The sequence below is a fragment of the Lepidochelys kempii genome, chromosome 19 (assembly GCF_965140285.1).
Source record: "Lepidochelys kempii isolate rLepKem1 chromosome 19, rLepKem1.hap1, whole genome shotgun sequence".
NCBI lineage: Eukaryota > Metazoa > Chordata > Testudines > Cheloniidae > Lepidochelys > Lepidochelys kempii.
The window spans coordinates 6,634,002-6,643,587 of NC_136398.1; the positions used below are offsets into that span (position 1 = coordinate 6,634,002).

Genomic DNA, 9,586 nt, shown 5'->3' on the forward strand with positions numbered 1-9,586 from the left:
ACACATAATAAATTTGTTAGTCTCTAAGGTGCCACAAGTCATCCCTTTCTTTTTGCGGACACAGACCAACAGGGCTGCTACTCTGAAACATAAATTCATCATCCTCATCTTCTTAACTAGGCTCTGAAAGTGGAAATCAACAGAGCCATGCAGGCTTCCATGAGGTCTTTTAGGAATGATCAGTATGAGGAATGACAAGGTAGGTGAGGTAATCTTTTACTGGACCAACTTCTGCTGGTGAAAGAGACAAGCTAACCAGCTTACACAGAGCTCTTCTTCGGGTTCTTCAACTCTGCGGAACCTGAAAGCTTGTTGCTTTCACCAACAGGAGTAGTTGGTTCCGTAAAAGATATTACCTCACCCATCTTGTCTCTCTCATATCCCGAGACCAATACAGCTACAACAACACTGCAGACAGTACTCAGAAAAGCAGCCAGACTCATCTGCCGGTCTGGTAGAAAAGCAGATAGACTGCGAGTCTCTGCTTTTCCTGCACCATAGAAATCCCGAGGAGTTTTGCAACTGGGAGCTTATCCAAAGCTTGCTGAAGTCAATGGAAAGACTCTATTGACTTCAGTGAGTTTTCCATGGAGGCCTTTTGTGCTCATCCATCTTCTCTCCTGCTTCATTTATTACAGTAATTGTATAGAATCACACTTTTTAGATAAGAGGATTTTTTTCAATTTACAATGTAAACCCCACTGTTGTTCAGGGTGCTGTGCTGCTGCTGACCTCCACCCCAGAAGTAGCTGCACTTCAGTGGTATTGTGTTTACACGCGCAAAGAGATTTGTCACTTATCATTTGCCTTGTACCAGCAAGGTACAAAACAGAAACCCAGACAGTCCATCCCCCGCCAAAAAAGTGTACAGTTGAAAGGTCAGAAGACTAGGTCCCAGATCTGCACAGATGGACTATTGCCCCCAGAATCCCATGCACATCTGGGTTGAGGATCAGAACATCTACACCACAGCGGGGTTTCCTGACACAGAGGTAAACAGGCCTGCTCCTGTTCTAATCCAGCATGTCCACCATTGCTAGGACTAGTTCTGGATAAAGGATAGACATTCAGTAGTGTTCACAAAGCCTTAGAAAACCAGGCACACATGGAAACCTAGAGGGGACTTCCTCTATTTACAAACACATTCCTTGGTGTCCTCACAGAAGACCTGGGGTTTAGAGGACAGGGATCAAGAAAGAGTAGGTGACTGGGGATCTTTTGGGATGAAAGCTACAGAAACACCAGCAAGATTTATCATATTTCTTATGATGAAAAAAAGGGCCTTTTTTCCCTCTCCCCTGCAGGTCTGCATCTTGACCTGTCTCATCATGCTACGGTTCGCCCTTTAGAAACATCACGTCTGCCTCCCATCACTTCAGCTCTGGCCCATGATTGCTGTGGCAGGAGAGCAGCGGGGTATCAAGCGCTTTCCCCCCTCAAGCAAAATGAAAGAGAGATAGGTTCTGCATGGGGGAATCACAGACGGAAAACTCGGCTATCAAAGATCTGGCGGGACAGGCTGGGTAGCATCAATGCAGCTGCACAATGTGCCCAGGGCAGCTTTGGTGGAGCAGGTTTCCCTCTTATCCCCCCACCAAAATCCCCTCTTTCCAATAAACAAGCCCCGTCATCCATATAATATCAGCCTGTTCCTTCACGGAGGAAAATCCCTGCCTAGCAAACAGCCACAGGGGAGAAGGGTGCATAGATTGTGTTTGATAACACACAGCCAGCGCTCCCGCTCCACTGCTCCCATACATTAATGCATTCGGCAGCAAAACCCGGCTCTGACAGACTGGCAAAGACAGCCCAAGACTTTCACTGGAGTAGATGAGACATAATATCCTACACGGAGCCGTTCCAGAGAGCGTGGTGTCAGGGAGACAACAACCACTCCACGGAGCTTGCTGCTACGGGGCATGCTCGTAGGAAGATGAAGGTTTTTGTGTCCCGTCCCCCCCAGCAAAATGATAACCTAATGCAGACTAAACTAAACCGCACACATAGGACAGGACACCACTTTATCTCCGCAAACACTGGAAAAGCCGAGCATTGGCCAGCATAGGGAAATCCAGCTAGTTTGATGGACATTTTCTTCCCATGCCTGTTTCCAGCCCTGGCTTTGGCTTTTCGGTCTATGACTGTAGTTGCATTTTCAGAATCCCCAGACCCTCTGCCACGAACTTGCTATCGCTAGAGAGATATGCACAGGTTTGTATAGGTTTTGCATGACAGACAGACAGTCATGCTAGGTGCGGAAGTAACAATCTCCTACAAGAACCACCCCACACGGGTAGGGGAGGCTAGACTGCTCAGGAGATTGGAGCCATTAATTCTATGCCAGTTTCAAACCCAGCTGAGTTTAGTGGTGACCCAGAAAGGTGGACTATGAACTGTAAGTGATGTTATAACTTGCACCCAGTCTGGGTCTTCAAACAACATAGCTCATATACGTAGATCCTAACCATGTGGAGAATGCATTTGGACCATGCCCTGGAACTGGGCTTTCATTAACATAACAAACAGGCTGTATTTGGGATCGGACACAGTTCTTCTGCTGGGTATCCAGCCCCATACACCCCTGTCTGTGGAACTGGGTTGGCCAGTTCTCCTGTCTCTCAGATCTCTGGACAAGGGGGACATTGGAAAGCGTATTACACCTGGTGAAAAACACCCTACAGCACTCTACCCTTTGCACGGGTAGCTGAAGCATGGGATAGCCATAATGTCCTCATTTTCCCAGAATGCACCAGTACCAACAAGGTGAGGCTGCTGGTCTGGAGAGGCCCAAAGACTGGACGCACTTGAGGTGGGGCATTCTGAATGGGATCAGTTGTAGCCCTGCATGATTGTGCATGTCAAAGATTACTCATGCTTACCGAGGTTCTAGGTATAGCGAAGATAGGACCGTCAAACGATTATTCGGTGGTTTCTCAGTCGATTCCACAGAACCTGGCACTGCCGTTGGTCTCCACGTTGGCAGCGTCAGGAGAGAGGCCAAGGAACGAATGGACTCCAAAGTCGGGATTCTCCTATCTCTACTCCAGTTATGGGGAGAGACATATTGGTGATGTGCTATGGGGGAAGCCGGCTGTGCAGTTCCCCATGCTGTACCTGTTTTGTAGATAAACAGAAGACAATTAGTCTCCACGGCTGTCAAGATGGTCCCCTTTCATGAGCACGACTGCAAAGTCACTCCAACCGCTCAAAAAGAAAATTAATTAGCTATGGTTTAATAACATTATGGATTGCACTAAAACTGACCAAAGCCAGAAAACATCAAACAAGACTGATGCCTGCTTTTGCAGAAAAGAGCAACAACTGTAACATCCAACTCCCGGGCTGTTTTCTCTTTGTGTCCCAGCAGATAAAGGGGAGGGAGGGGGTTTGCTCTCAAGTTCTTTGTTTAAGAACCAAATCTTTCATGCTGAACTCGAACATTACAGTGTGTTTACTCAACACAGTGTATGGATTCACTAGACCCACTCACCTCTTTCCAGCAAACAGGGGCCTGGCTACATGTGCTAATTCTGAAAGCATGCATGTACTTTGGCCCGTTAAACTTTTACCCCCAATCGGGGAGATTGCAGATTATGTATTCCTTATGACACCAATTCCTAAACCGAATTTTGCACCCCTTGATAATCTGTACCTTATTCCCTGATAACCAGAAACTTCTATGCTTAAACTCTGTACCGTTCTCTTGTTACTTTAATATTATCTTAATAAAATTTTTTAACTCCTGTAAATCCTCAATGGCTCCTTTGCAACCCTTGTGGCCAATTGGGCAACTCCAGATTTGAGATATGGATTAAAGATCAGGAAGACAAATAAGAAGCCACATGGCAGCCATTCAAAGGCTTTATCAACTATAAACCAAGAGTCAATAAGGACAATGTGGCCCAATATAATTAACACAGAAATATTGCTCCAGCAGGGGAAAGACAAAACATGACCTTGTTGGTAAAACAAACACAACAACCCATTGTTTTCCATCCTAGATGCTGCTGGCCTTGATCCTACACTGCTTTGTGCAGGCCGCAGCTGGGTGCGCTAGGCGGTTGCGCTCCTGGGAAGCTACATATGGGCAGTTAAAGCCAAGCATTCACGGTTTGCATTGAACCTCAAGCCCACTGACTCCCAAGACGGCAGGGTAACCAGGGGCTGGGGAGGAGCGATGCACCTATAAGCCCAAGGTAAGAGGTGATGAACAGGATGGGAGCAAAGGGGACCCCAGTCCTGCAGGAAGGAAACACTGCTGTGCAACCCACATCATAGCATGAATGAGGGCAACGTGGAGAGCCAGTAGCCAAGGACCTTATTCAAATGATGAAGACCACAGTTCAAATCATGTCTCCTTAGACATACCCATTCTCCAGCTGTACCCCATCCCTTTGCTACAGCAGCAGATGCATATGGACCACAATGCCCTTACGTGTGCCCACGTGCTAGCTTCTCAGGGTCATGAAATTTTTGGCGTCCCTACTGTGCCATGGACAAGGACGAGCAGGACCAAGGCCTACGTATGAAATTATTGATGTATCAGAATGGACACCGCCAGGTTAAACATCATCCGGGCCTGAGTTTCAGCAACGCTGAGCGCAAACAACTCCAGCTGCCATTAACGGGAGCTGTATGTGCATGGCCCTTACGGAAATGGAGCCCATGGATAGGTTCTGAAAGCAAATTCTCCTCTGCGTGAGAGCCACCCCCCTCTCCCTATTATAGGGACACCGTCCGCTTGAAATCTAGTCACATGTTAAAAAAGGAGCTTGAGGCCGTTTCAGGTGCCACATCTGCCTTGAAATTGTTGTGGTTTTACAATGACATTTTCCTAAAGATAGGTTTCAGAGTAGCAGCCGTGTTAGTCTGTATTCGCAAAAAGAAAAGGAGGACTTGTGGCGCCTTAGAGACTAACCAATTTATCTGAGCATGAGCTTTCGTGAGCTACAGCTCACTTCATCGGTATGCATCCGATGAAGTGAGCTGTAGCTCACGAAAGCTCATGCTCAGATAAATTGGTTAGTCTCTAAGGTGCCACAAGTCCTCCTTTTCTTTTTTCCTAAAGATCTTTCTCTCCCCTGTTAATGCATGAAAGTCCCACACCAACAGCAAGGGGAAACCCAAGGAACAGGGGAACTGACTTGACACAAAGTGCTGTCAAATGCACAACACAGACAAATTTCAGAGTAGCAGCCGTGTGGGTCTGTATTCGCAAAAACAAAAGGAGGACTTGTGGCACCTTAGAGACTAACCAATTTATTTGAGCATGAGCTTTCGGGTGAGCTACATAAATAAGCTTATGCTCAGATAAATTGGTTAGTCTCTAAGGCAACACAGACAAAGTGAGGGGGAAATGGAGAAAATGACTTCTTGGAGCTTTAGACATTTTAAGTGTGTGTGTGGGGGGGGGGGGATTGATTTGTAAGACCACACCCTACAAACTTCAGACAGAAGGGTGATTTTTAAGCAGCTGGACTAACTGGAAAACCAAAACCAGGGCAACCATCCAGTTCATTTCCCACCCTGTATGTGTTTATTTCTGGCTTTGACTCACCTGGTAGAGTGAAAACAGACTGGTCGGTTCCACTTCTGTTTCCAGCCAATTTTACTTTCACACTGCAGGTGGGGAAAGGGGGGGGGGGGCAACAGTCTGATTGCCACGCCAATCTCTTCCCTCCCCCCGCCACGAGAGCCTCCCTTGACGCTCCGAAGTCTTGCCAGACCCTTCACTGCTCCCTCCAGCCAAGCCAGCCGGGAAGCCAATAGAAGATAGCCTCCCAGTAAGAGCTGAGCAGGGCTGGAAAGATGCAGCGGCCCCTCTTGCCTTCCCCACCCCAGACACGCACCTAGCACTCCCTCTAAGTCATCCCCCCATGCAAGCCACCCCTGTAAACCTCCCCCCCCTTTGCAAACGCTGCGGGGCGTGTGTGTAAATGGCGGATCTGCCCCCTTTTGCCTCCCCCAGCCCCAGCGTGCTCCCCATTGCACTGGGGCGGGGGGGGGGAGGAAGCGCAGCTCCCGCCTGTCCCCACCCCGCGCCGGCCATTGGGCGGGGGTTTAAAGGCCCGACACGCCCCTGGCTTTTGCGCGCTTATTAGCCGGCGCTGGGGGCGGGGAGGCGTCTAGTGAGACTGAGTCTGTCCGGCTGCAGGGCGCGGAGCTGGCTGCCGAGCCCCGGCTGGGACCCCGCTGGGCGGCTGGGGGAGGACGCCGAGCTGATCTCCCGGCTTTGGGGGCGCGTCTCCCTCGCTCCTCGGATTTGTCGCTTTGCTTTTTGCCCAGCCAGGACTTTTTGCCCAGAAGTTTGGGGCAAGCGGGGAGTGGCTCTGCCCGCCCGCCCCCACTCGCCCCGTCTCAGGATTTGAGGCGCTTAAACGGTCTTCTCTGATTGCCTGCCTCAGTTGCCCTCCAGCCGCCATGGGAAGCCAGGGCTCCAAGGCCGCCAAAGGAGACGTGATGGCTCAGAAACCGGCCGAGCGTGCGGCGGTGTCTCCCTCCAAATCAAACGGCCAGGTGGGTGTCTCTGTCCGGCTCGGGGAAGGGGGAGTTAAAAGGATCTTTGCTTTGTTCCCTCCCCCCCCACGGTATAAGTCGGGGGGGGGGCTCCCCGTGGGGGAGGTTTAAGCCCCCTGGAATCGCTAGGGATGGGCTACTGGAAAGTCTTCGCCCCTTCTCCCCCCCCCCGCCCCGGATTTGGGGAGGGGCCCCTCCCGCTCTGCGGAGGCAGATCAGGCGATGTCCCCCCCCCTTTCTCTGCTTGGAAAGCAGGGCTCCTGGTCTGCCCCTGCGACTGAGCCCCCCCTCGAAACCCGCCTTTCTGGGGGGGTCGTGCCCCAAACATGGGGGAAGGCGGGGTGCGGACCCCCCCTGCAAATCTCCATTTAACCCCACCCCCCATGGCATTTTACTGCCATAATCTCCCCGCCGCCTGCCCGGGGTCCGGCTGGAGACCGCGGCGTGGGCTGCCTTTGTTTGGCGCTCAAGCCCCGGCAAACCCCTGGGCAGCCCCGAGTGCGTGGAGGAAAAACAAAGGAAGGATCCGGGTCCAGCGCGCGGGGGCGGGGCAGGGCGATGGCCGCATTCCAGGGCGAGCCCCGGCGAGCTCCCGCGGGCGGCTCGGGGTGTCGGGTTTGGAGGGGCGAGACCTCCTCGTGCCTTTTCTCAGCGTCTCCGGTTAAAGGGAGTGTGGGGGGGGGGGGGCCCGGCGGCTGCGTTCCTCTGCCCCCACCCCAAATAAATCCGTGGCCGAAGCCCCAGGGGGTCACACGGGTCCCAGGGGGGCGTTCACTAGGGCGCATTCTGGAGGCGGGCAAGGGGGCAGAAGCCGCGGGGAGGGACCTTTGCAATTCGAATCACTGCGGGTTTTTCTTCCCTGGGCGCTGAGACCCCCCCCCTCCACCCCCGTGTCGCCTTATCGGGGGGGGAGGCGGGGCTGGCTCCCCCCAGGGCGGGGCAGGGTGACTGTGGAATGGAAAGCCGCCATGGGGCAAGGGTGGTGGTGTAAATCACGGCTCAGGCCCCCCCCCCCTTGCTTGCACCGTGCAACAATGCCTCCAGCAGCAGCCGGCTCCCCGCCCCTGCCCGGGCTCTGGCGGTGGAGCGCCGGCGCCGGCTGCTGGCGGCGGAGGAGCGGCTCCTCTTAGGCGAAGCCCCCGCCGCGCGTATTGGGGGCATGGCTCACCTGCGCTGGCAACGCACCAGCTGGGACCGAGCTTCTGCCGGGCTCTCCAGCGCTGCTAATGGCCGGCCACGGCCGCTCCATCAGGCTATGGGGTTTTCCAGTTAGAGGGTTGTGACTGCACTCCCCACAGCACAGGCCTCCCTGTCTGCCAGTTGTGCCTCCTTCCCCCCACACCATGCCTGGTCAGCAATAGACCCCCCTGGACTGCAGCAGGAGCCCAGGCTCGTTTGCCTGAACTCTGTGGGAAAAGAACTTAGCTCCAGCCTTATGCATTAGCCACTGGGAAATACTTCCACTCCTCTCCCTGCTCTCTGGCAGGGGAGACTGATGAGCTGGCTAGTCAGCATATCATGGGGCATGCTCCTGACCTGACCTGATCAGGAAGCAAGAATTGGGTTTTACAGCCAACACGAACTCATCTCTGGGAGGTGAAAACCCATTTTAATCCTACTAGCTAAAGTCGCTGGGGGAAGTGGTGGTATTCTGGATCTCCAGGGTCTATCTAATATGTTATGGTTCTCTCTTCCGTTAGGAGAACGGCCATGTGAAGATAAATGGGGATGTCTCACCCAAGGCTGATGGAGAAGCCCCACCACTGAATGGCAATGGATCTGCTGAGCCAGTCCAAGATGAGGCCAAGGCAGAGTCTGGCAGTGGTGATGCCATTGAGCCAGCCCCAGCTGCTGAAGGTGGGGAGGCCAAGCCTGATGGCGCTGCAGCCTGCAAGGAGACCCCCAAGAAGAAGAAGAAGTTCTCTTTCAAGAAGTCCTTCAAGCTGAGTGGGATCTCCTTCAGGAAGAACAAGAAAGAGGCTGGGGATTCTGCTGTGTCCTCTCCCACAGATGACCAGGCCAAAGCAGAAGCCAAAGGAGAGGAGAACCCTACCTGCTCCACTAATGAAACTGAGCAGACCAGTACAACACAAGAAGGGAAAGCTGAGGAGAAAGCTGCTGCAGTGGACAGCAGCCCCTCTGCTCCTGCTGCTGAGGGGCAGCAGGAAGCAGAGCCTAAAAGGGAAGATGCAGAAGCAGGGGAAGCCAAGGAGAAAGAGGAGCAGGAGCAGCAGCTGGGAGAAAGCCAGGAGGCTACAGCTCAGCCAGAGGAGTCCTCAAAACCTGTGGAGTCTGAGGCCAGTACAACACCTGCAGCAACTCTACAGAAGGAAGAGTAGAGCCCACCTGACATTGTCATAAATTAAAGACTTTTTGTGCCATCCTCTTCATCCCATAACACTGACTTGCTGCCTTGCCCACACACCTGTATGGTCAAAGTAGAACTGATACCTAAAATTAAAATGCCTGAATTATTTGTCCCTCCCCCTCCATGCAGCTCACCTTTAGAAAACTGGTCTGGATTCCCACCACCACAACTTGGGACTAGTTTGCCTGAATCCTTTAAAACTGGAGGAAGACGATCCTGGACATAACTGGAATCTAGTCAGGCTCCATCTATTACACCAAACTCTGGGCTCCCTGCTGACCTACTGTCTCTTTTCCACTAATCCTCCATGCAGCTTTCAAAGTCCAATAAGCCACTGACTGTTCAATGGATTCTTTTTCTTGGTTTAAATTCCTCGTTCTGACTTCATTTAAAGTATTTGGGGCTTTTTATAGAAACCAACAGTTTAAAAGCTAATCTGGTTAGTTTTTTTATAATGTCTTACTATTGGCTTAAAACCATAAAGCTTGTAAGTCCGCTGTGCTTAATTTTACTTCTAAGGGGTAACTTTTCTGGGGTGGGGGAGGGAGAGTACAAGCTGTATAATGTGAAGTTTTTTCTTCTGTAAATAATTTTTAATGGCCAAAACATTTGATTTGCAATTTTCTAACTCTAAAAAAAAAAAAAATTTCTGGGTTTCCTTGTAACATTTGAAAGGAATAAATGGTAACCCCTTTCTGGGTA

The 9,586-nt window shown here is 51.7% G+C and overlaps 1 protein-coding gene across 1 annotated transcript; it reads left to right on the forward strand.

Annotated features, from left to right (window-relative positions):
- The first annotated feature begins 6,106 nt into the window (after nt 1-6,106).
- MARCKSL1 (MARCKS like 1) lies at nt 6,107-9,586 on the forward strand. Its single transcript, XM_073317713.2, has 2 exons — nt 6,107-6,516; nt 8,217-9,586. Exons 1-2 carry the CDS (start codon nt 6,421-6,423, stop codon nt 8,853-8,855), a joined length of 735 nt encoding a protein of 244 aa, XP_073173814.1. The 5' UTR covers nt 6,107-6,420; the 3' UTR covers nt 8,856-9,586.

Coding starts and splice junctions, on each gene's coding strand:
- MARCKSL1 (XM_073317713.2), top strand. CDS start 6,421: ATGGGAAGCCAGGGCTCCAAGGCCGCCAAAGGAGACGTGATGGCTCAG. Junction 6,517..8,216: donor CCTCCAAATCAAACGGCCAG/GTGGGTGTCTCT, acceptor CTCTTCCGTTAG/GAGAACGGCCATGTGAAGAT.